The 27,793-nt window shown below is 43.5% G+C and overlaps 1 protein-coding gene across 1 annotated transcript in view; it reads right to left on the reverse strand.

Moving 5' to 3' along the window:
* LOC146209679 (sodium-coupled monocarboxylate transporter 2-like) overlaps window positions 1-27,793 on the reverse strand; it is a 50,140-nt gene that overhangs the window by 13,939 nt on the left and 8,408 nt on the right. The window contains exons 2-11 of the mRNA XM_084580908.1: window positions 25,719-25,784; window positions 23,960-24,011; window positions 22,496-22,563; window positions 22,144-22,301; window positions 21,187-21,327; window positions 18,082-18,211; window positions 9,581-9,669; window positions 9,214-9,323; window positions 4,421-4,488; window positions 1,477-1,563 (exon numbers count right to left, since the gene is read on the reverse strand). Coding sequence (XP_084437034.1) covers window positions 1,477-1,563; window positions 4,421-4,488; window positions 9,214-9,323; window positions 9,581-9,669; window positions 18,082-18,211; window positions 21,187-21,327; window positions 22,144-22,301; window positions 22,496-22,563; window positions 23,960-24,011; window positions 25,719-25,784 — 969 coding nt within the window. The remainder of the gene's footprint in view (window positions 1-1,476; window positions 1,564-4,420; window positions 4,489-9,213; window positions 9,324-9,580; window positions 9,670-18,081; window positions 18,212-21,186; window positions 21,328-22,143; window positions 22,302-22,495; window positions 22,564-23,959; window positions 24,012-25,718; window positions 25,785-27,793) is intronic.

The raw sequence follows: 27,793 nt of genomic DNA on the forward strand, positions 1-27,793 counted from the left end.
CCATTATTCACAATGCTGGGGCGAACATACTTTATGTTGCCCCGCCGCGGTGGTGCAGTGGTTAAGGCGCCTGAATGCTGTACCCAAGGAGGCGGGTCGACCGTCGAACTCCGGCCACGGTGGTCTCTTTTTGATGAGGGCGAAAGCTAAGGCGCCCATGTGCTGAGCTATGCCAGTGAACATTAAAGAATCCCAGGTGGTTGCAACTCCGAGCCCTGCACTACACCGTCCCTCATAGCCTTAGTCTCTTTGGGTCTTTACACCCCATAAACCAGCCAAGCGTATTTCATGTTCGCCTGTAAATGTACAGCGCGTATCCTTCACTACATAATGCCCCGATAGAGTTAAAATCCTAGTATTTCTGAGAATGTGGCGTTTTGTGGCACAGAAAACTTCGGTCGTCACCTGGAATTACTTAAGCTGCACTGATGTCTCATAGTACATGCACGTGTCCGTTACTTTCCGACTCCATCGAAAAGCAGCTGTCGGGATCGAACTCGCATTCTTTCGTTTAGCACTCTAGCGCCGTAAATATGAACCCCTGCAGCGATGGAGCTGTATGGTAATGAGTATGTGTATGATAACAAGACATAACCACATTGAATAAACACACACGAATACTGACAATGTTAGGACATTTAATTGTCCCATTCGTATTGAGATATCCCCACAGAGCTTCTTTTTGTCATGAAATAATGGTTATTCCTTCGCGTAGTTAGGTCAGCAACATCATGACAAGGTCCCTTTGCCTCATGGGGCGATGTAAAACATGTCACAAAGGGGTCCCGCGGCAAAGTGCCGTTTTTGCGACGACGGCTGAGCAGCGGCTGCTGCAATGCTTGGTTCTCATCTGATGCAGCGACTATAGCCATTGCCTCCTATAAAAAGATGCTTGCCGAATGTGCCAAAAACTCGCTGCCGTTACCTTTCCTCTTTGTCTCCTTTCCTTATGTGGTGTTAGCTAGCGATCATTATGGCGTCCACCTGCAACACACTTTTGCGCATGCGCTTTCCGGACTGCCGCTCCCGCTTCGACGCAATACTACCCCAACCCCTTTTGCGGAGACAGGTACGTAGCTGGCCCGATCTGTTGACTACTGCCCGCAACTGAAGGAAAGCCGCTTCAATGGGTAATCGAGCAATGCCGCAGACATCTTTCTAGAGGAGGCGGTGTGGAGCATGTCTGAAATGCACACGCATGAGCAGATGGCTTGGTGTAATTGCTCTATTAACGCCGTCGTGTTATATCCCTACGGCGGAGTTGAGGTGTCCCCACATTATACTGCGCTCTCCATAAAAGTGTTCCGTGTGTGTAAAGTGTACTGCGGCGTAAAATATCGCTTTATCTGCCCACACGCATCTCAATTTTATTAAATGCTCTCAAGTACAAAACGATTTAAATTTTCCTCTTTTTGTTCTATACCTCTGTGATGCCCAGTGCTGAAAACAGCATTGCAAGAAAGAAAATATACAAACCTTTGAGTGGACGAATGGAAACAACACAGCTAGAAGGCATAAGCCCACGAATGGCCCAGTCAGTCCCGTGCTGACCATCATAAATATCTGTCAGAAAAAAAAAAACTACTGAGTGCCATTACATAGATAGCATGGAGCCAACGCCAGTTGTAAGAGACCCTAATTTTTGTTCAGTGAAGAATACTGATTGACAAACCTAACGGCGTCCCTCAGAAGGCTGCTCCTGTGAAAATTATTCTACCTCAACTGCTGAGAAATCGGAATTATTCAAACAGCGTATTTCCTTAAATTACCCATTTCGACTTGGTAAAAACATACAAGTCCCTCAGTTTTTACCTTCATTCTGACCTACGCTTGTTCACGTTATATCAGTATTGCATCCTTGAAAACAAAACACGCAGGTTTTACTGAATTACATCTTCGTTTTTCATATGCTGTGCCATCACTAAGCGGCCCATAAGAAATTTGCCTTTGTCCATTTGTGAACGGCACGATCATATTTCCAAAGCTAAGCTATTGTCATGTCACACAGTTAACTATAACATAGTGTGTTTTTGCTTCTTTTTTTATTGAATTCGAGGCTTTTCTATTTTTCATCACATGCCTGGAACCCCTTCAACCTATTTACTACCCTCATCGATTAGGGCCCCTTGGTATCTTTTGTATAAATACGAGTGCCAGAAAGAGCAGCACGTGGACAGCACTTTGCATCATTTCTTGATCAAAGGGAGTTAATAGAGTAAGTGTGTCATTAAAATTTCGGCCACGGCTTCTGCCTATTGCAGTGACATTAACAAACTACAGAATTTATTTGTGTCAATGAACTCTGCTCTGGAGAATGAATGTGTTCTGGAGAAGCTAAACACATTTTCGGTCGGTAGCAGCCTGACCCGCTCTGAAACCTCCAGAGGGAAGAAGCGTGGTCTAATCCACAGAAAATTTCATTTGCCCACTATCATGAACATTGAAAAGAATGAATGAATGAATGAATTAATTAATTAATGAACAAACGCACAGTTTTAATGCCACAGGGGTCAAGTGGATGCAGCTAGCACAGTAACAGGTTAATAGGAGGAATATGAGAGAGGCCTTTTTCCTGCAGTGGGTATAGTCCGGCTGATGATGATAATGAGTTTTCAAAGCAAGAAAGTGATTTCAGCAGTCACCCCCAGCAGGCTACTGCTGCAGAAGGGTTTGGGGATGCCCCCTGCCATCTCTTCTCAGACCATTTGAAAATCATAAATATTTTTAGCATTACTCATGTATTGACATTCATTTGTTAATAAGGTATCCACAGCCAGCGTATATGGCGGAGTAGGTACTCTTCCAATGTAAAGATAGTGTTTACAATTCTCTGTTGAAAGATTCTAAAAACATCTGTGTTCAAGTTGAAATTAAAAAAAAGTGTAATCGTTCAATTTAATAATATTTCTCGATGCCGAACAGAATTTATAAACAAAATTTAGCTATTAGCAGCCGACATATACCATGTTTACCTCTACACGCAGTTATTTGTGACACATTTACAATACAGTAGAGCAGCTAGCCACCGCTTTCGGATGCATACTCTTCACTCGGCAAACGTATTGCATAAGCAAAATGGACGAATAAAGGAACAAGTGTCTTCACTCGTGTTTTGTTGTGACTTTACGCATCCTTCATTTCGTTTAAATGTTAGCCAAAACAACTTCCGCTTTACAAGACATCTGTACGTCCCAAACTTGAAATGCAGCTTCTGTATGAGATCCCGGCCTTGATATTCGATATTCTAATGACCTAGTCGAAGATATCAGAATCGATCTGCTCGTTACATACTGAGTAATTACCGCTGCATCGTTACACACTAACATGAAAAACCCGTTACAGCTCCCTGCTCTCTGGCTGAGGCATCAGATACTCCGACCACGTCAGCTAACTATACTGTCATAGTACACTTAACGGCTATAATACCATCGGGATAAAATTGAATCCTCAGCGTGTCGAACAAACGCTTTTTACAATTCTCATTCCTCCCGCGTTTCAATTAAGAACTTTCACCACCTTCCTGTGGCGTTAGTGTCTATAAATTATATAAAATTTTTAAGAATGCTCTTACTGGCCATTATGGTTTTCCTAACTGATCATTTGTCTTGCATTCCACTCCCCTCTGTAACACCCGACGCGTACCCTGAGGGTATTTCAAATAAATAAATAAATAAATAAATAAATAAATAAATAAATAAATAAATAAATAAATAAATAAATAAATAAATAAACAAACAAACAAACAAATAAATAATCAAATAAATAAATAAATAAATAAATAAATAAATAAATAAATAAATAAATAAATAAATAAATAAATAAATAAATAAATAAATAAATAAATAAATAAATAAATAAATAAATAAATAAATAAATAAACTGCCTTATACTGCCTGTCCAATATTTTAAAGGAGACCTACGAAGGTGGGAGCGGTTTGCAAGATTGGTGCAAACACCGGACCTGATGGCATTTTTCTTCAACTGCGAAGTTTCTGAGAAAGCAGCACGTCTTCTTTGAAGCTGCGTGGGTGCTCTAGGGCAGTACCTAATAAATAATTATTGCCGTAATGTTCCGAACCATAGAATTAATTTAACTATTTGAGAAAGTTTTACTATTTGAGAAAAACCTCAGCATCAATCAATAAGATGAGCTTCTAACGCAGAAATAAAAATTTCGTAAATGTTGCAGGAAACGTTTAGTATTTCCTTCCACAACGGTAGTAATTACAGAATTTGATGCAAATAAAAAAAATTGACAGTCTTCGCACTTTTTCCTTGAACATTGTAGTTCACATTTCCTCTCACATTTTGCTACTATAAAGGAAGGCCAACTAAGTAAGGAGTTGAAATCATTGTGGAGAGTGCATACGGTTTAGAATCCTGACGCATTGAAAACTTTCTAAAAACACGTTGATCTCACCCTTGTCACTGAACCCATGTACACACACAGTGTGCTGTAGATAGTCATTGTTGTCCCCAACAGTATTGCTAGAAATGAAAAACACACACACACACAGATGTAAAAAATAACAAAATGCAAGGCGAAAAAAAAAGCGACCCCAGTAGTTCTCAATATTTGCAAATGCATCGCCCATAGCATATTTTAAAGCTTTGAAGACTACGGACTTGTCACTATGAACGCAAACTAGAAACTTTCATTCTTATGAGTCCATGGTTTACCGGTTTTCAATATACCGGCTTTAGAACAGAACGGATCGAGTACTCGGTTTGGTTTCGTATGTTTTCGTACATTTTATATGGAGAGAAAGAGAGAAAAAAAACCACGATACAAAGTCTGCATATGCTGATTCTTTTCAATGCTAGAATTCTACTTTTCTAGTGCGAGCAGAAGATGAAAACACTTCACAGGACTATGACAGCAACATAATTTCAAGAGACTTAGCATAATAAGGAAGCTGAAATGATAGGAGAATATATTTTATGCATTAGTGCTACATTGACTCTAGAAACCTTGCTTGTATCGGGAACTTCAGTGCCTATTTTGCTTAGCAGCACTATTGATTCCGAACTCCGATGTATCGAATTAGGGCTTTTATCGAACTCTAAGAATATCTCCTTCAAAACACCATGCAAAAGTACAAGAGCGGTGTTCGCCTATATCTAACACTTATTTAGTGGACCATTCGACATATCAAACTTCGTGCTGTGCACTTGCAAGGAGGCTTCTTCCAATGATTACACACGGCCATTTTCGCGCGCGGAGCCGGGTCAGCTGCGCAATTTTGGTTGCTTGCTGGCAGCGTTAACGATTTAAATCTACTGGACGAGGTGAACTTCGCCTCAAAATGATAATGGTCTTTGATCTTGGATAAAAATATTTTCAGTGCAACACTGGCGCCACGCGGCGAGGTCAAGGTTCAAAGAACAAGGTGTTGTGCAGTGAAGCCATCCTTGTTGACCGAAGGCTTGCGGTGGCTCTCACGTGGCTCTCGCGTGGCCTGCTTCGCTGCTGAACAAGATTCGTGTACCCTATTTGAACTCGGTAATTGTTACGTTTCTAGTGTACTGGTAACAGAATTTCACCTCTTATGATCAGCAGTGACCTTTCCCGAACCACCACTCGCAGCATGCGTTGATGTCAAGCCTAAGCCCGAAGGCACAGGTGGCAGATGGAGCAAGGCGAGAGCCCTGACACCCCGATATGTTCCTATGAAATACTGTAGTAGCGCGGACACACCCACGGAGCGGCATGTAGAGGTGAGCCCTGCTTTTCAGTGCCTGGCGCTAAGTGGCGCTTGACGCGCGAGGGCGCTTGCGTGCTTCTCGCTAGAAACTGCACTCGCGACGAGCTGTGGACTGCTGTATGCCAGCAGGACGGGCATCGCCGTACAAAGTGCGCCGCTAAAGTGGGTTCTCAGGAGGCATGCTCTTGTGTCATAGGGAAGCTCATCTGTTGGCTTATTTTATATATCGAATTGTAAGGATGCCATCGAACTATTTGGTGAAACCCTTTGAGTTCGATATATCCGGGATCGACTGCATACCACATGTAGAAGGCGAAAGTTGCTGCATTCCAGGCTGATATTACATGACATGTTTTAAGCAAGAAAAATCTCGGATACATTACATTGCAATTTAAGGCTGGCAAATTAATTTTAAATACTTTTAACGCCACGTTGCAAAATCAAGGGTTTAAAAGGGCGTTTTTTTGTCATGCATTTACCCTATTAGATTACGCTACACTCAAAAATAAGTGCAGCAGCAGTAGAACGAGATTTTCATTTAAGGAGCAAGGTAATGCAGTTGAAGAAAAATCCCCGAACGCCTCGAGTGTTTTCGGATGTGTGATGTGCTCCTGATATGTAAAATTGCCTTCACTGCACATTTTGTGTCACCGTGGCATCTCGAAAAACACCCGCTCGCACCTCAATGCCCTACACAAATTCTTGTTTAACACAAAAGGAGACAGCCAGCTACTTTGTAGTTGAGCAAGAAGTGGATCTACACCTTGGAAACATCAACGAAACGTACCTATTTAACGAAAAGTGACATGACACGCTGTAAATGCCTACGGTATATGCGTGCTAGTGCCTCCAAAAATAAAATACAGCATGGGCCTGTGGAAAAAGTGATCTTCTTCGTCCGGGCTCCTGGTGAGGCGAAAACCAAGAGGGTCAAGCTGAACATCCGCGTGTCCCTCACAAACCCAAGCTATACAAATGCGCACGCGGTCGCAGGGCACGCCGTGAATCGAAAATGTTTCGTTCTTGTGCTCCGTTGTATTTTGAAGGCACTATAGTACGTCTTTATGCACTACCATTTGTTTGTTAGCATGTCTCCACATCTAAAAATTATCTCAAATCAGTCAAATATACTTACTGGTCATATTTTAAGTATGACTGAAAATTATTAAGACATCTGTCCTCTCGTCGCCTGCGGGTTTTTTTTCCCCCTTCAGTTTTAAGTCTACAGACTGATAATGGACGCGTGAGTATGAATTCACCATACATGCTGTGCGCGGGCTGTAAGAGACGAAGATCATAGATGGCTTCGGATGAATAACGACCATCCGGGACTGGCTTACATGCGCTGACATTGCACATAATTATCCTCATAAGCGTCATCATTATCGGGCCTGACTACATCCACTTCTCGGCAGGGGCCTCTCCCACATCCCTTCACTCAACCCAGGCCTGTACCACCTGCATCCATTTTAACACCGCCAACTTCCTAACCTCATCCGTGTATCTAACTTTCTTTCGGTATTGCTACACTTGAATTACCTTGGAATCCACTTTATTACCTTTAGCTATCTCCCAGTGATCTTGCCTTCGCATTGCATGTCTTTCCCGTACCCGTTTCGTCTTGATGTTGGGTAAATTGTCAGTACCTTTTGTGTTCGTACCCTGACCTACTGGCACTCTTCCTGGTTCTTGACATCGCATAACATTTTTTTTTTTTTTGATAACTCGTCGTACTGTCCTTAACGTAAGTTCAACCGCATTCGTTAGCTTCGAAGTTACCACCTTATATATGAGTGCCAGTAAAATAATGCTTTATATAATGTCTTGTTGAGAATACTAGCAGACTTATCTTCTATTCAAGTGCCTGCCAAGTGTATGTCACCTAATTCTTATTCTATCAGTTATTCATCTAGCAAGGATCTGATCTGACCACATAACCGGCCGTAAGTAGATCGAGTATTCCTTGACACTTAGAACTGTTCACCGCCCATCTTGGATTACGGTGCATTATTTCAACAAATATTTTTTGCTGTCATTAACCGCTGGCATATGGCCTTACATTCTGCTTGTAGTGCGCAGAAGGATTTTGTGTTTTGTATTCCTTTAAGCTCAGTGTCGCCCAAGCATGGCTTAATGACGTTCCTTGTAGTGCAAGATATGCCAAGATTTAAGGCGAGGTTGTATCATCAATGCTAAAGGCTTTTTAAGTGCTTTTTTTAGTGGTTATGTAGATCCCTATTTCCCGACTTAAATTGAGGATATTCAAAGTTGGATAACTGCCGAACAGTTTTGTTCCTGTCGCCGTTGCCGAGCTGCTTAACTATACTGCGTGCACAATTCAGCCCAGTAAAAAGTTCATTTCAGTGCACTCATTCTCTTTGTACGTTGCCTCCGCCATGATCACCATCCGGTCACATATCATACACGAAGTTCTGTTTTGAACTTATCTTCTGTGCATGGTCATTATTTCACTTCACCCTATCAATATGTGGGCGCTGTGATCCCGCTGACCTCACGAATGGAGAGAGAATGCTACGGTGACACCGCGAAGGGTATTAGCAATCGGCTGGCAACGTTGTATGTAATGCCTAAGCCAAAAGCTACTAAAAGCAAGAACAAAAAACTAAACAATTAGACACCAGGACACACAAATTTTACAGATATGACATAAAAGACAGTCTTCAAAAAAATAAATAAATATATTTATTTCTAGAACATCTGCGGGCCAATTAGGCTTCATCTTTAATGGTACGAAGCGATAGCATTTCACAGACACTAACCAAGGTTTTTCACTTTGTTATCTTTATAAATGTTTCTTTTTTAGTTTTAAATTTCTTTTTCTACACCCTTATTTGGTATCAGCAAATATTGGCTTTCCATTCTGAGTAGTTTGACACCTTTGAATGCATTTTCAATTTTTTTAGCTATTTGTATAAATTCACTCTGAGTTTTCTTAATCAGTGTAATCAAATATTGGCTTTTCATTCTGAGAATTTGGAAGTCTTAGAACCTCCTTTTTCCAATTTTTCATTTTAGTTACCTAATTGGTTCATAAACACTCTCAATTTGCATAATTCAGATCATCAAGATGTAGGGATTTTAAATACAAAGAAAAAGGCAAAACAGGCGACACACACGCACAAGCGCTAGCGCTTGTGCGGTACCGACAACTATTACTACGACACCGAGAGCTTTTCGTTCGAACGAGCTGTATAAGCTATAGCCTAATAGCTCCCCTTTCCAGCGAAAATTGGCACTCGACAGTAAACTGGGCACCGGCTGCAGTGCCGTGTGTCCGTCGCAGGTGCAGAAGCAAAATGCATAGTTGTTAGCAGATATCAGCTGCCTTATGAGCATTTATTTGAAAACTGCTCGCGCCATTATTTCAAGTTTGTAATTTAATAACTTCTTTTACTCTTTCTGTGATATTTGAGAACAGTAGATTAAGCGGATACTTGTGCGTTGGTTGCCACATCCTAGCAATGATGCGGAACAAAAAGTTTCTCACCCGTGCCACGTGTAATCAGCAGAATATGTTGATCGGGATTCTTGTAGCGCCGAGAAATCACATCAACGTACAGAATGGCAGCTTGGGAGTTAATCGCAGATGAAACAGTGCTGGAAAAGAGAAGGCTAAATATTTTCATGATACCATGACAACGGACGACCATGCAGACTGTGTAAGAGCAGGCTCTACCCGCAAAGAAAAAAAAAAGAAACAGCTTGAAGACTGCAATGTGGCTCTCTATTTTGGCAACCCGTGGCAGCGAAGATTTAAACCAGGACAATTTAAGCAGCGATAACAATCTGCAGCATGGTAAAAAACAAAAATGCGGCGTATTGCAGTTTTAGAGTGCTTCGTTAGACATAAACACCTTGTAGCAGCGCTGACGACGCCGGCAAGAAACAGTCCTACGAATCCAGGTATATGAATGAGGTACGTGTTGATATAATATGGCAAAATCTGTAAAATATAAATGGTTAAAGTCACAAAGACTGAAATAAATACAAATATATTAGTTGGCAACTTGCTTAGAATTTCGGAATGGTGGTATACAAGGCTATCGCATATATTTCGCATCTCGTGTCATGAAAAAGAATTTGGCAGTGTACCATGCTGTGATTTTATATAGAAAGCTTCTCTGTTGTAAATATGACTTCATTCCAGACTCTGATCAATGGGAGGATTTAATCCTCAGCCTCCACCTTTGAACACAGATCAAGCTCCTCCAGCTGGCTGAAGACGCTGCCGCTGCAAAGGGGATAGGGGGATAGCGGCCATTGTTTACGCGGGGGTCGGCCCTTCAGGTGGCTCCTCTAGATCTGCTGGTAATAAAGCTTGACCACCACTAGCATCTTTGAAGGTTAAATAAAAAATATAATAAATTTGAAAAATATATAATATTAACAATAAAATTATTCAATGAGAAATTTAATAAATATACGTATACTGTCCATCATGTTAAATTTGAATCTTCATTGACCTAAGTCAGTGTAAAAACCTAAGTTAGAGATCCTTCTGCCAAAACGTTACCAATACCACCAATACCACAAGTTGACGAGGACGAGGTGGCGGAGAAAACGTTTATTGAACACTTCCACCCCTGGCTACCTGGCATCCGCTCAAGCTTTTAGTCTGCTAAAACGTCCGCTCACAAGATTGCGTGTGCTGTCGCTCCGAGTAACTAAGCGGTTTTGTGACGTCATTAATTCGAATGAGCTCCTTAGTGATTACCATAGCAACCTCAGGGTGTAAGCAGCAACCACCGGAATTACGGAATCTCTGTTTGAAGCTCGAGCCTAAAAAAATTGCAGGGGTGTACTTAAGTCTGCTTACCTGCAGACAGCATTGCGAGTGCCGGGCCTAGTTCCATTATGAGTTCAGTCTGGCGTCGCTCAGTACCGTTGCTTAGTAAATGTCTAATTCTACTGGCTAAATTCGACGAAGTTAAATATATATTTCATCATCATCATCAATAATCACTGCAGGGCGAAAGCCTCTCACATATTCCTCCAAATAACCATGTCCAGTGCCAATTGTATCCCCTGGACGCCTTCCTCCATGACAGGAATATACATTTAATTTTTACATTCCGAATTCCGGGGGTAATGGGAGCAAAGTTTTGCGGCGGATCACCCAAATTTGGATGTCATGGTCAAGTTGGCCGTACTTACTGTAGGTTAATATTAATTTTTTTCGAAACTTCAGCGGCACAGATAGCCTAGTTTTGAAAGTGGTTAATCTAAGATTGAAGGTCGCCACTGAATTTACCGTACTCGATTTAAGTGACACACGAAGTTTGGTGCAATTTTGGTGAGGTACGATTGGGGGGCTCGAGAGGGCCAAATGTTTTTCTTAGGCGGGGGGGGGGGGGGGGGGGGGGGCATGCGGGCACACTTGAATTAGATTGGATTTCAAAGGTGGCCAATTACCTGGTTATTTTCGCTCACATCTCTGATAGAAATTTCTTCGGACACGTTCCAGTCTATGCCTTAATTCGTTCAATCAGTTACCATGTACTGGCGTGCTTAGTACCGCGCGTGCTGGAAGTGGTGATAGAAACATTAATCGGTAACCAGAAATGGGGAGAGGGGGCGAAGCCCCCTACATGGTACTAGGGTGCTCCCTCACTGCAAAGAGACACCCTTAATATGCAAGAGAAATTCTTTGGAGCCCAATTCATTTCGTGGCACTTGACATGATCGAGCTCGGGTCTTGAGTGGAAGTGCTAGCCATAAGAGCCTAACAGTAATGCTCTGCGACATTCGGTAATGGGGAATGAGGGAAGGTGGGGCCTGTAAGGAGAATAGGTGGGAAGTCTTTTGGTGGTTCGCTTAGCGCCTCGCGCGATGAAAAAGAGGTGCAGGAATAGAAGCGCAGCTGCAGGGATAAAGCAGTTTGACCAAGACCCTTGCGGAAGCAACATCTGAGGACCCTGGTGACCCCGACGTGATATGAATTTCACTGCCCTTCAATTCACTTTATTACCCCAAAGGCCCCCAGGAGGGGGGGTATTACATAAGGGGGGGTTGACACATAAAAACTAGATAAACATTTACATGAATGAAAGATGCTAAAAATTGTTGCGGTTAAAGATAGCAGCTACACAGTTGAAAACTTTATATGGGCAGGGGATCGTGACGATGTCGTGCAGAAGGCCGTTCCAGTCGAGAGCTGATCGGAGCAGGAATGATGCGAAAAATGTGGGAATGCGGGAATGTGGCCGGGCAACTTGAAGGGAATGACCGATGCGGTGCAAAATGCGCTCTGGAGGGTTGGTGTTAGGTGCGAGATGAAATGAACAGCAAAAAAACAAAACAAAAAAGTTGTGAAATAAGCACCTACCTGCAATTCAACGGCGACAAGCTAGGATTGTTAGTCCAGATTCCCTTTTCAATGACGATATTCTCGTGTTGTACGAGTAGCACAAATGAGTGAATCTGGTGGCTCGATTCTCAACAGATTCTAAGAAATATGTTAGATATACTTGGTTATGGCTCCAGATGGGCGAGGCATATTCAAGCTTAGATCGGACAAGTAATTTGCAAGCTAGTAAGTTTAGGCTACGTTGCACGTGGTGCAGATGACGTTTTGGAAATCCATGACTTTTGTTAGGAGATTATATTATTTTAGTGATATGCGCATTCCAGTTTACATCGTTGCTTACCTTCTTCTTCTAGGCAACCTTCTGATCCGACCGTATTGGCGTGCCGACAAAGGGCGTCAGTGTGAGGCCAACTTTTCGCTAGTCTTTTTGCAATATATTTATTGCTGTCGGTCATCAGATGGCGAAATAAGATGAAGAAATGACGAAACTAATAATAAACGGATTGCTGAATTTATGACGCCCAGGAGTGAGCAATGATGTGGTCCATGGGTACAGGCCATGCATGATATAGGAGTTCTTGGTGAGGGACATGCTGCCGTCAGGCGTCAGATTTTCGCAGGTTTCAGTCTGGGCAGTCCCGCAGCAAATATTCAATCTCGGCTTCAATAATTTCGGATTTGCATATCGAATGCCCTGGGCGGAGATATAAATGTCGAAAATGAGGCCAAGGCCGAGTGACGGCCGGAGTGAGGGCAGCCCCGCCTAGTTCTTACAAAGCGAAACCTCCTCTGCACGGGTGAGACCACAGGGGAGGATTACCGCACACTGAGAGATAGAAAACGTGTGTGGCGCTGGAGGTGTTCCTTTCTTGACAAAAGGACAGTACTATTGTCCAAATTACGGAGCCGAGGTAATGATGAGTCTGGAAGCATTTATCACATCGCTAAATCTGCACAGTTTTGAGAAGGCAGTAGGTGCTGTGGTACCCACTCAATACGTACAGACTACGCGATGCGTGCCGCGAGCTGGTGGGAATCCTGGTACATTACTGCACAGTGGCTGACACATTGGAGCAACACTGCTGATTGAAGGGCATCGGTACGGATGAGAGATTAGGCCGCACGAGGAATAGTTGTGCCGGCCACGGAGCAGAGTGCCTCTGGAAGCGCAATAAGCTTATCATAAATATATGTAGGTGGTTCCTTAAGTTGAAATGTGGAAGTTTAAGGCTAGGGCTTGCATCAGTTTGCATACTCGCATTCACGTCAACAACAATGTACTCTTGAGGCAGATGAGCTTCTTGCTCCTCAAATTTCCGGCCAAGCGACGATGCCGAGTTGGCAGGCGTTGGTCTGTGATTAATTACTGGCTCGTTTTCGCTTATCTGTACAAATTTCTAGGGAGGCAGAATTGGCGCTGGCGGCTGAAAAAATGAAGTTTATAGTTGCATGAGCCACCAGTGTTTGCGTGGACAGCGATAGACTGGCTTTTTCTGCGGGCCTCACGGCGCTGCTGCACGAGCTCATAAATGGTGTTAAGTTGCGCAGTCCCTTGTAGAACGACCGGTGTGATAAGTGGAAGGCATGTAATTATCCTCATAACCTTTCGGTTCACGGCTTCAAGACGATCCAATTGTGTTCTTGGCAGATGTTAAGACTGGTCTTGACAATCGATATGTGGCTGCAGAACCACCCTGACTAACTGGAATACAATAGATACCCAGTGCCCCCGAGTATCCCTGATGTGGGGCATCATGGAGTTGGGCAAGAACAGAAGAACGGAGATAAGTCGGGACGACAAGTGAAAGGTGCGAGCCATCTGGAAGCATATTGTGTCGCAACAATGTATCGTTACACAGCACAAACATGCTGACCGAAGGAGTCGTCGTTGCGCAGCTTGCCGATATGGATCGCAGGAACGATCAAAATTGTTCGGCACCAATGTTCAGAAAGCCCATGATCTACAAAACGTAGTCGTCGGCACTGCTGTCAAGAAATTCTGGAGGATCGACGGATTGCGGCAAAAGCCCAGCGTCGATGTAATTGGCCTGAAGGGCAGACAATTGTAAATATTTACTATTGTAAACTCAAGACCCAACGACCTAAGCGCCCGGTAGGGTCGTCTAGTGAACGAGAGCCAGCACAAGGCATCAGTGTGGTTTGCCAACAAATGAGGGCGGAATTTAGTCTACGCCCAAACTAGTGCAGCCATTTCGATTCGTAATTGAATACTTGCGCTCGGATGGAGATAGCAGACGGCTGGCACAGGGAATTATACGGCAGAGAAATGCTGGTACTAGATTAAGGATAGCGCCAATTCCATAGCCACTGGTGTCGGTTCGATGTGCCGCAGGTACAGAAGGGTTAGAACAAGAACGGCCAGAACACGAGGAGTCATGAGGGCCGAAATAAGTGCTTGGAAAGCGCGAGCTTCATTAGAGGAAAATGTGCGTTCTCCTTGAAGAGGGTGTGAGCGGACGGCAACGTCGGCGAAGTTCTGGATGAACCACCGAGAATAGGATAACAAGCCAAGGCCATTGCGCTCATCAGCTGAGCAACGCGGTGTTGGGAAATCAAGGACGGCGTGTCATCAACCAAGTGGTCAAGGATTTTGTCGTTAACCTCAGCTGCCCTTTTTAATTCGTCTGGAGACCGGCAAGGCAGAAGACAGAAAGAATCGTAGAAAGACGGGTGAGATGGGTTTAGAACGTCGAGTGGAATACTAAAACGCCCTCTAGGCTGCACAGGCACATTATCCCTTTCAAGCCCTAGCTGAAAGAGTCACACCCCAGAGTCAGGAACACCCCCGTAGGACCGGGCACACATCAATATCCTTGTCGTCTTTTGACATCTCGCCTACACATCATATCAATATTGTCACGTAGTGGTGACCAGGGTCGACGACACAAATGAAGGGGTCGATGATTGCACTAAAGAAACTCTTTATTTGGGCGGACTTGCGCCCGAAAAAGAACTAAGCAACTCGGCGGCGGCGATAGAAACAAACGTGCTCGTCGATCGTCGGACAAAGAATGCCCGTCACACTCGTCAACGCTCAATTTAAAGGCTGCACAGAACAATCTAGATAACGTCGCAAACAGCTACCAGCACGGGCTGGAACATTGTGGAAAGACACCCGAGTGGCCGGAACCTTCGAGACAGATCTCGGTGCATCTTTCGCTACAACAAAACTGATAAAGGTGTGACTCGCGACATCGAGCATTAACAAACAAAGATTACGAAACTGATACGCGGTCCAGAATCAGAGTGATAAGCCTGTATGCCGGCGGCTGTTAAAAAACAATACTGTTTTGAAGGTTTCGCGGCAATATCATCGGTGCATTGCAAAAACTTAAGCTCAGGGATATCACGTAAGTGCCAAGCCAGTGGGATAATATCAATTTTAGTTAACGTTGGCGACAATACTGGACCTCAGGGTCCGCCGCGTAGTGAAAAAAATCACCCGGTCGCTTCACCACTGAGACGTATTTCAATTTTTCACCCTTTATAAAATGATTTGACAAAGCTGCGCCCTTTCATAGGGAGATGAAGCATGACAGTCGAGTTAAGGATGACACTATGACTGATGTATGCATTTTCAATATGCATTGAGAAAACGCTACGCTCATTGCGGCGGCGGATACGTCACACAGCTGCTGGTGCCAAGATAGCCCCAACCCTTCCTCTATACATATATACAGATGAAAGCCAATTAGAGCGGGGGGGATAGAAACTGCTGCTCAAACCACGACAACAGTCGTGTGACCAGTATTTTCTCTACAAGCTTGCACAATCTTGGTGTTAAGGAAATATGTCGTAAGGTGGCGATATCCGTTGGATATTATACTGGTTTTGGGATAGAAATCATGGCAGCAGATTTCCAGCTCTCGGGCACGGCATCATCCAGCCATACATTGTTTACAGTGTCTAGTAATTGAGGTTGTGCAGCACTGTTCATGTTCTTGTAAACCTCATAGTAAATATTGTACGGGCCGGGGGCTATTTTCCATTTCGCATAATCTGTAGCAGCCAGAAACGCAGGCGTAGAGAACGGACTTGCGGTTCCGTCGGCGCCGGCAGAAGGTGGAATTTGTATACATATCAACTGCGATAACTGCCAAATTAAAGATAACTGCCGAGGGAGGCAATATATAGAACATTGGGGAAATGTTTTTGTGCTGTTTATTTGGCGAATTAATGAAGAGACAAAATAGATGCAAAGCATGCATTTGCTTCTGCGCCGACGGAGCGGCACCCATGTTTCATTGCATGAGCGTTCGCCATAGTGAGGCATTCGAGGAGGTGCTGGAAATCGTTCACATCACATCACACAAGCCACTGCGTGGCGAGAGATCGCGTTTATGTATGCCAGCTTCGCGTAGGATCGAGCTCGGCTTGACGGCGGGCAGCCCACAAGTTACGGAGGCCGAGATCCGGTGCTAGTCGACCAACATCAGTACAGATGGTGGTCGTTACACGGTTGAGCGCGCTTTGTATGCGCTCAGTAAGCATTGAGGACGAATCTCAAGAGTGGCTGTCCAGAAAGAAGCGAAAGTCGTCCCAGTTGATCAGAAAATATTTGCGGCGTAAGAGGCGGAGACGTTAGGGGCAGAGACTAATGATGATAGAATGGTGATCTCTCCACTAGCAGTCTGGTTCCGTGTATCACGATGGAGTGCCCGGACCCGACCACCAAGTCAAGTCTGGAATATAGACAGCACTGCATGTTTGACGCACGGACTGTGCTACTGCCCCAGGATGGTTCTCATTCACGAAAACGCGTACCGGTGCGGACAAAAGTAAACGGAGCACGCTTTTTGCTTCAGACCCTTTCCACGCTTTGCATAATTGGAACTAAAATACGTGGTATCTGCGAACCGGTTGTAGACGCTAGTGACCTTCCACTTGGGCAAATATTGTTTTCTCATCTCCATTGCAGAAGGTTGGATTTTAATTTGAACAGAGAAGCGTGCTTCCTTCACTTATGTGCGCACCTGTATATTATGACGTACACTCCGCAACACCCCTGATTCTAACCTGTCACACCGTGACGGTGCGCTTTTAACGAAATATTCGTGCTTCATATGGATGTGATTACGACCGTATACTACCGCTTGTGAGCCACATTTATGCCAGACGAGCGCCCAACCTTCACCTTAACCTATGATCACGGCCAGATTTTCTGAACCTTTTAGCTAGCATCTGAATCCCGCACCAAGATATTCTTTTCCATCTCCATATGGCCAGTTCACTCTACCCTCATGAAGGACCGTGTGAGTGTTTGTGATGCGGAGCTGGTATCATTGGAGTATCTAAGTAGCATAAGGAGCGAGTAGTGGGAAAGGGATGGGAAGCACAATCGGACGAAGATGATAGCAACGGGATTTTGAGGAACTTCGCACACCAAGTTAGCAAAAGAATGCATAGCTCTGCTCGCTTCGCCAGAGATCTGCAAATGCTTATAGCACCAGAGAGAAAATCATTTCTCAAGACTACTTTTGGCTCTGCGGCATAAAGTACAAAACGGTGAGTTGGCCTATAATTAGCACGGATCCATAGTGAAATAGCGTAAAAGACAATAGACCATAGAAAGAAGGGCACATGACAGCGATAGATTACATTCAGTTTTTGTAAAAGATTTTAGCCGTGGGAGTCGGCTTGTGTGCCACATCACGAGGCCTTTAATGCCTTCCCAGTGTTTCAGATCTCCTGAAGCTAAAGAAATTTTCTCCAACAAGAAGGACTTCCACGAATGCTAAACGAGAGCCACTGCACCGTTTAGAAGCAGAAAGCCTGATCTCCAAATTTTTGACATACACATTTGACGTGGACATAGGCACGACATGTATAAAGTTTAGGCATACATTTTCACCTAAGTGCCCTATCACTCATTGCTCCGCCCCATTCAAGCTTTATGACTTCAAAGCTATGTTTCTGTATGTGGACCTCCATTTATCAAGCAGCCCATTCAGCTGAATGGCCATTTAACTCCGGGGAACGCATTGAGGCGCAAAGGACTCAATGAAAAATGAGCTGTTAAATACTTGCTTGATCAATTCTCTGAGTTTCTCCGAGCAGAAGGGGATCACAGCCCCGGAACCAGATGGTCAGTGCTACTCCCATGAATAGGCCTACAGAATATAACACAAAAAGAAGAATTGAGCTGGCCACGGCAGTCCTGCAGAGGAAAAGGGAAATTAATTTGGTCCGTATGAGCCCCCTTTTGAAAGGGCACAGGGCAACGACAACCACGCGTACTGTTATATGACAATTGCACACGTGTTGACATTTTACGCATGGTTTGTAAATGGTAATCTGTTTAAGTTGTACTGCGAACACAATCTGTATAAGTTCTGGCTAGCCATATTTTAGGCTGGGGGCCTTTACGGCAACATAGAAGTAATCATCATCATCATCGTCATCATCAGCCCGATTATACCCACTGCAGGGCGAAGGCGTCTCCCATATTTCTCCACTAACCCGGTTCTGTGCTAGCTGCATCCACTTGACCCCTGCGAACTTCTTAATCTCATCCGCCCACCTAACTTTCTGCCGCCCTCTGCTACGCTTTCCTTCCCTTGGAATCCAGTTTGCTACCCTCAGCGACCATCGGTTATCCTCTCTTCGCACTACATGTCCTGCTCATGTCCATTTCTTCTTCTTAATTTCTACTAGAATGTCGGTAACTTGAGTTATATCTCTGACCCACACTGCACGCTTCCTATCTTTTAATGTTACCCCTACCATTTTTCGCTCCATAGCCCTCTGGGTTGTCCTCAACTTAAGTAGAACTCTCTTGGTTAGCCTCCACGTTTCAGCGCCATAGGTGAGTACAGGTATAAGATGCAACTGTTATATACTTTCCTCTTTAGCGATACCGGTAAGTTGCTAGACATAATCTGCGAGTGCTTGCCAAATGCGCTCCATCCCAACCTTATTCTTCTTGTTATTTCCTTTTCATGGTCCGGATCTGCGGTTACTACCTGCCCTAAGTAGACATATTCGCCTACTACTTCCAGTATTTCGCTACCTAACGTAAACTGCTGTTCCTTCCCGAGGCTGTTGAACATTACCTTAGTCTTCTGCACATTGGTTTTCAAGCCTACCTTCCTACTTTTCCTGTCTAGGTCATCAATCATTATTTGCAGTTCATCCCCCGAGTTGCTTAGCAAGGCAATGTCATCAGCAAATCGTAGATTACTGAGGTATTCTCCATCTACCCTTATCCCTAACTGCTCCCATTCTAAGCGTCTGAATACTTCCTCTAAACAAGCTGTGAATAGTACTGGGGAGATTGTGTCTCCTTGCCTAACACCTTTCTTTATGGGAATTTTTACTTTCTTTATGCAGAACTGTGGTTGCTGTGCAACCACTGTATATATCTTCTAGTAATTTCACGTACGGCTCGTCTACCCCCTGATTTCGCAATGGCTGCATCACCACCGAGGTTTCAAGTGAGTCAAATAGTTTTTCGTAATCAATGAATGCTATGTATAAGGGCTGGTTATATTCCGAGCGTTTTTCTATCACCTGATTGATGGTACGGATATGATCGATAGTAAAGTACCGTTTCCGAAACCCGGCTTGATCCTTTGCTTGATTGCAGTCTAAGGTTGTCCTGATCCTATGAGCGATTACCTTAGTAAATACCTTACACGTAACAGACAGTAAGCTGATTGGTCTGTAATTTTTAAGGTCCTTAGAGTCCCCTTTCTTGTGAATGAGGATAATGTTTGCATTCTTCCATGGTTTCGGTACCGTCGATGACACCAGGCACTGCGTATACAGGGTGGCCAGTTTTTCTAGCACGATATCCCCCCCCCCCTCCCGTCCTTCAGCAAATCTGTAGTTATCTGATCCTCTCCAGCTGATTTCTCCCTTTTCATAGTTTCTAGTGCTTTCTTGAATCTTGATTGTGTAAAAAAGGAAATAGTACATGTAAGCCGATAAAGTAGTTGGTACCTGTGCAGTCGCCGATAAAAAAAACAAAAGTTGGAACGCACAAAAAAGGCAAACAAACTATCTGCTAGATATAGCTTTCCTGTGGCGGAGTCGTCATTGCAAAAACACGGAAGATGCATGAACACATCGTTGAGCGAATTCGACATCTGAACAAAAGTCAACATATCACGCAGTCTGAAAATGTTGCCTCACATTACTCCGGGTGTGTGCGCATTCCCGTAATTTAAAAGCCTTGTTGTTGATGGACCTGGAAGCTGCAAAAATATGAACTGAAAACGAATTAAGTGCTAAAATGAGGCCAGGATTTATGCTTCATTAATCCTTCATCTTCAATTCTACTCACACTAGTGAAGTGAAATTCGTTGATCCTGTTCATAAGGATGGTCATGTGGTCTTTGTCCTCTATATTTTTTGTGCTTTTTACTCATTCGTCTCTTTATTATGTCTCTTCTAGCTCCTCCTTGACTCCGTTAGAGACGAATAAATGATTTTTTGAAGGTGTAAGATTGCAATAGATGGGTGTAATTTATTGCAATGCAAGCATATGACGCTCTTTCTCAGTCCTTTTGCCTTCAGAGTACGCGCTGCCCTGAACTCCTGCAGGTCTCCCCTGAGTAGCCCATATTAGACCTTACGTAGCCACAAATGACCGAGAGAAATCCCCTTCCATCGTTTTGTATGCAAGACGACCATTTGGGGTCCCCTGCTGGTGCTTGCAGCAAGCCCACTTGGCTGGCCTTATTGATCCTCCTTGATAAAGAGTTGAAAGTCCTGCAAATAACCCATGTCGGGCTCCGATGGGCAGCTCCAATGACAATTCAGGGCCGATTGGTGCAACACGGGACTACAGTTAAGCTGCGCAGAAAATAAGGTTACTGAACCAATTGAGATCAGTAGCAGTGTTTGTAGAAATCCGGGATCAGATCGCTGAAAAGAAGTTTTACTCTTTGGCGTGGCCAGATAAATGAACTTAAGTGGCAAGATAGAAGAACTCGCCCGTTGCTCAGAGGCTACAGCGCGTGAGAAGTGAATTGGTGAAATGACATAATGGGTAGCATGGTGGTGCAGTATTCTGCGGGCATCCGGTTGGCCTGACTGTAGCAGGTATCACGTTCATGTTGGTAGAAACGTGTCACAGTGCCTACATTAATTTGGACAAGAGCGCTTGATTCTCAAACAACCTTGGAATACCTTCGAGCGTCTTGCAGCGTCCGTGAAGCAAGAAGTCTCTGGGAAACCATTTGGTCTAGGCACATCCGATAGAGTGCTGCAGCCATCGCTCCGCAGGAGCAGGACCAAACATTTTCGTCGCTGGTCAGGTTAAAGCTGAAGCTGTTTTGGAAAGAACGTTTTGGAAAGGGGTCACCTTCTGAAGCAGAACTAGCCTGCGTCGATATGGTATGCGCGTGGCCTTTCTATTAGATGCGTAGATGCTTATACTCAGTGCAATATAATGTGAAATGTCGATATTTATTCCTGGCAAGCCCCATTACCCTGAGCTTCTTTATGAAGGAAGCAATTGGAAATAAGTCCTTGTGGCCACCGTCATTATGCTATAAACCAATCTCAAGTGCAAATTGAAAAGAAAGTATTCGATAGAGGACTGTCTGGTTGGTAAAGAAACTTAATTGAATCAAAGTGCGCTGGTCGAGTACTTTGATACATTCAACCATAAAATTAACTTTCACAGAACCTTTGTAATGTACGCCGAGGTACGGAAACGTAGGAGACTCCTGAATCATGGCCTATTCAAAAGATATAGGGAGGTGTTATCAGCTTTATAGGAAGCGTTCCACCATCTTAAACCCACTGTTTACAATCGCTGACTCGGCTGATTACTGAACGAGGGCTTCGAATGACCAAGCTGCAACTCCCTCGCAAAATTATGAAACGTTCTGCCTTTTAATTCTTCACTTAGGTTGGCGGTCTTTTGTAACTTAAATCATCCCCAACTAGACGGCGCTTTCTATTGTGCAAAGAATTAAGTCTCGCCATCGCTTATGCTTGACAAAACCTTTTGAATTTTTTTTATAAAGTCGTGCTGCCTTTCAGCGAAAAAAGATTATTTATGTAGGCCCAAACACAACAAAATCAACAATTTTCTTGGCCAGTGTTGCAATAATAAAACGAACAAAAAGAGCAACTTACTCAGCGAAGTAGTATCTAAGATTCATATCACTTATTGGTTGAACTGTAGAATTTGGGGAGAGTGAGTCAATTATAACATTCGCTATCAGTGTTGTTGGTGCAACCAGAATAAAAATCAACTGCATGCAATCAGTCCACACCACGCCACGAAGTCCACCCTGGATAGAGAAACAAGAATATGGAACAGGTGCTTTGGGCAAATTTTGCTGAGTGAAAATGCCCTTTTATATTTCAAGATACTCTAAGCTGCTTCAGAAATTTTTAGGCAGCAGAGATAGGTTAACCTTGAATAGATCCCACAAAACAAAAGAAAAGACTTTGTAAACAGACGTTAAACAGTTTAAATTCTTACCAGTGCTGTGTATAGAGTTCCACAAAGTCCAATGAGTACATTGCACCAGAAAAGAGGGACCTTGAACACTGAAAAATAGTAAATTAATTATTGGTAAAGGCTGTAAAATGCTGACCGGTTAGCATGTTATATATATGTTACAAGCAGTGTTCAGTGCCGGTAGTACTAAATCCATGAGCGCGACGTATACGCATAAATACTAGAACAAAAACTCATGTGAAACAATATTAAGGAACTTTAAAAGAAGTTCTTGTACTTTACTGTCTGTAATTGTACCGACGTCCGGAATATTGGACACCGATGCCAAGAAAGATGCTTAGCATTTGATGAGAAAACTATGAGGAGCTAATATCACAATTAAGACAATGGCGATAGTCCACGCTTGCTCACATTTACTCATTCATAGGAGGCATGGTCATGTCTGAAGCTGCGATTCTTCAGACGAGGGGGTGTAAGGTCCACGGTGTGTTTGATTCCTGTCTCACCAAAGGAGCTGCCCGTGGTGACAGCCCCTTTCATTAGGAAGGGTGAGACAGAAATCAAACACACCGGAAAGTAGGCAGCTCCTTTCGACTGAGATAGGTCACCTGACCTCATGACGTCCCACAAAGCACAAACTGAAGCCTAGAAACTTCACAGTAATTGTTTTTCCGGTACCACTTCACTTCTCAGGTTATGCTAACGTTTCTAGGTGGGACAAAAACGAAGTTGATCTCAATACAATGATATATCGGTCATAACACATAATACGGTGACTCATTATGTTACTACCAGAAGCAGTTCAATTTATCTGACTGACAGCTCTGATTTAAAACAGAGCACCTTATTCCATTTGTATCAGTTGCGACGCCGAAACGAATGCAAAACTCCTGGCTTCATCAAAAGCAGACATTACGTCTTCAGAAAACCACAATGAATATTGTAAATGCACCTTTGCAGTTGCATCTCCAAGTGCAGTTAGTAGTTAGCTAGCCCACCAGCTGGCTGTAGTTCTGCCATATGAATTCATTATACTGCAGCTCTGACATGCTAGAAGCACCGCGTTTAAAGTTTATTGTTGGTTCCAGGCATGATGTTGCATGCTCTTTGCGACAGTTGAGCCGCCGGAATCAGTAGTGTAAAAATAAAACGTTTTTTAAAGGTGGCGTGTTGGCGGTGACTGCAATAATTAAGGCTTCCGACCTTTCAGAAAAAGAAACAAAATTAGATTATTAAGGCTAACTCGATTCTTCTAAGCGATGCCATTGTATACGTGTTCGCATTTCCCCGATGAGCTTATGACCCGATTTAAAGGGGGTAGTGGCACATTTACCTTACATAATGTGACCCGACGTTCGCCCAGTTCAGTGCTAATTAGTTCTGTACGTACGGAAGTATGAAGCCTTGTTAGAGAATAATGCTTGCGACGTACTTCTCTGTTAGACTTAGCCTTATGGTTGAAAGCAAGAAATGAGTTAGACATACCAGTGACTAGTGTCAGCGATGCTGCGAAAATTGAGATGGCTCCGATGCTTTGCTAAAAATAAAAAAAGGTGCTCAGTAGGCAACAATTCATGACACTCGTTGATACTGAGAAACTGCATACAGAAAACTTGCTGGTGTATTATAACGTGCCAGACTGATAGATCAAGCTCGATTAAAACAGATAAAAATTAAGAAAATGGAACACCTGGAAGGGCCGCCTAAGAGCCACTTATGAATTACACTGGACGAACAAACCTACTTTTTGCATTGGAACAATATCTTATCATTAGCGTTAACGTGAGAAGGTGGGAAAGTATTCATAGTAAACGATCGTGAAACGAGAAACACATCAGAGAAGGTAACACGACACAAGCGCTCACTCGCCACAGAATGGTTTATTCGAAAAAAGATACAGCTGAAAAACACGAGAGGGAGGAGATACAAACAAAACCCGATGGGATCCCAATCAAGGCGGGAAAACACGCGTTACAAAACGTGCAGTAAAGCAGAAAACACTAGCACTGAACAAGCACGCATTCCTTTATACAAACGAGTTTTCCGCGTGATTGTTGAGTGCCGGTGTTCTCTGCTTTACTTCGCATTTTATCACGCGGGTGTTTTCCCGCCATGATTAGGGTCTCTGATGCAGCATCAGGTTGTGTTTGAACTTCCCCCTCCCTCGTGCTCTCAAGCTGTTTTTTTCCGAACAAACCATTCACTTGCTAGTGAGTGCTTGTGTCGTGTCGTCTTCTCTGCTGCGTTTGTCTTTTCGCGCACGTTTACCATGAATATATTACAATTAGGGGCTTTGAAACTCATGGATTTGGTGCTATAAAATGGGAGTTCGCATTTTATCACGCGGGTGTTTTCCCGCCATGATTAGGGTCTCTGATGCAGCATCAGGTTGTGTTTGAACTTCCCCCTCCCTCGTGCTCTCAAGCTGTTTTTTTCCGAACAAACCATTCACTTGCTAGTGAGTGCTTGTGTCGTGTCGTCTTCTCTGCTGCGTTTGTCTTTTCGCGCACGTTTACCATGAATATATTACAATTAGGGGCTTTGAAACTCATGGATTTGGTGCTATAAAATGGGAGATAGACTAACCCTGCGGTGGCAGCAATGAATACTTGAAAACTGATAGGGAAGTTTCTGCGCACATAGAAATGCTATTTCGTACACGCAAGTTATTCTACGCCTGCGAAATTCGCACGTTTTGATTCTGTCTGCAATATATTCAATGTAACACACATAACATGCCTTTCTCCTTTACCACCTAACAAGCTGTCTCGTGCTGGACGCTACAATTCAACGAGAGGGGAAACTAACAGTGTTACAAAGATATATATGCATTTCCTTTATTCCAAACAAACTGCTCGAATAAATCAGTTCCAATTAATTGGTGTTCAAATGCGATGAAGGTAGGGTATAGCTGGAAATAAAAGTTTTATGTATGTTTGAAATATCACTGCATAATTGCTTGCACAACACTGTTCACTACTTTAGAAGTCTTTAGCCTACTAAGCATGCTCTAAAAGCTACATCGTTATGTTGTTTTTCACATATTCGTGCAGCTTTACAGGGAAACATGTAAATCTGTTCGCACATAACTCGAACTCATGGAAAGAGCGCTCCAAACTTCACAATCAGTATGTAGACTGCTCTAAATTAAGTTATTAGCCTATGAATATGCTGTCAGTCCACTTAGTGAGCGTTTGGACAGATGAATAAAATATTGCTGAGAACGTGCTCCTTCTTTAGTTACCGTGAGAAATATGTAGATCACACAGGCCGTCAACGAAATGGCAGCGTTGAAACGCAAACGGATGTACTGAAAAGAAAGAGAGTAAGCAGTTAATCTCTGAGGAAAGTCCCAAGCTGCCATCCAAGAAAGTACAGTATTTACTAAAAGTGTAGAGCCCAGAGTGTCTCTTCTGACCCGCTTTACACGCCTTCTAATGCATCTTCAGTGTTCCGAACATCTTGATGGTAAGATTGTTTGTCCTACCCACTCCAGTCGGAAGGAAATCCAATAGTGCTAAATGAGCGTCAAAAAACGGTTCAGAAAGAGGCCCTCTCGGCTCTACGCTAACCCCAAAACGTAAGCTACACTATAACAACAGCATATTTTTGCATGATTGCGAAGCTTGAAAAGCAGTTACAAAATGATACAATAATTGCACATTTTGTTTAGGTGTCGTGACGCAAAGAAGGCTTTTCTGAGGCATGTTTTTGGCAGTGCCTGGACTTGTAATTTTGGTGTGCTTGGTATGACAGAAAGCTGCGCCCTCTTTTCCTACTCAGGTGAGAAAAGAACTCTGAGCATGAGCATTTCATTGGTGTAGTTTAAAGTTATCTATATTACAAGCTTGGAAGACATCTATAGTACAAGCACTGTTCAAAGTGACCTTCAGTGAACAGACAGCACGTCACAGGAGAAGCTCGGCCCTCAAGATTAAAGAGAATGCTGTGAGGGAAAGAAATTAGGTTTGCGCGCTCAAATATGATGCGACGAAATTATCAACATTCCCTTCATGTTTAAAAGACGTCGGAACCACGCCTAACAGACTCGGTCAGAGTCAGGAACAGAGAGCAGCCAAGCGTCAAACCCAACACAGTGAGCCGCTCGTGCAAGCGACACGTTCACATATGAAGACACAGCGACGACTAAAGGTGGGCTGCGGACAAATTTACCCCACCTTGTGTTTTTTCAGGGGCATGTAGCTCCAACACAGGACTTGCACTTGTGCATTATGCTTCCATCCAAACACAATCACTCTGCCCTGTATTGAACACTGGACCTTAATAACAGATGACAGGTAAGTGCCAAAACCATCACATTAGGCTACTAGGGCAGGTGGCACGTTCAAGTACAAAGACACAGTGTTTCTGCCACGAAGAATGTTTGGTATGCATGGTAATGTTCTATAAACTGGAGCGTAAGCACACAAGTGGCTCTCCGCAACGATTGGCCCGAAAAGTTGCACATATCTGGAACAGTTTCAATGTGGCTGCACATTTTAAACTCGCGCATCGCTAGTAGCCGCCATATATGAGGGGCGTTGCGAAGTCCAGATAACCATACATGTCCTGCAGTGCACTGTATCGCCATTGGAATGGGTATCGCAATGGATCACAATTATCTAAGTGAACGCATTATAGTTGTTGTCGGTTAGTACTTGACAAAAGGCCTCATTCACTTAAAGTCATAACTTCTTTGACACAGTGATGGGCAAGCTGTGTTTAAAAATTGCACCACTTTTCAAAGCACTTCCTTTTGTGGTGAACTGTTATCGTCATGCTATGTGAAATTGACCAATAAATCATTTCCGATGATGCGAAATAACTACAGTAACATAAATGATGAAATTTGTGCGCCAAACTCTCTTTACGAGCACTAGTAGACATTTCTTTATGCATTTTCAGTTGTCAGTCTTTGTTCTTGTTTTTATATTGAGCTCGTGCTTAAAGGATGCGAGGGCATCAGTGCTTGTCCGTGAAGCTATGTAATGATCGTTATGCTGGAACTGACCGGTACGCGTCCCTATCCGTTTGCAACGCGATACGGGGTGAGATGTGTCTCTTATAAGTGTAGACACGATCAACAGTTCCTATGTCCTGAGGGACATGAATTTTTGTAGGTATCTCCCATCATAACCTAGAAAGATATACGTCAGCGCTAAATTAATTGTGGTCGAGAAAGGCCCGCCCCTTCTTTGGGGACCATGCAGGACACTTACTATATTTCGTGTTATATAGGAGGGCACTTTATTCAAACAGCAGAGATTCGCCGAGTAAACAGTTCGCTCTAAAAAGATTCAAATGTACTTATTGAAAACA

This window comes from Amblyomma maculatum, chromosome 1, assembly GCF_055883805.1.
Source record: "Amblyomma maculatum isolate TAMU_Amacu chromosome 1, ASM5588380v1, whole genome shotgun sequence".
NCBI classification, from domain to species: Eukaryota; Metazoa; Arthropoda; class Arachnida; order Ixodida; family Ixodidae; genus Amblyomma; species Amblyomma maculatum.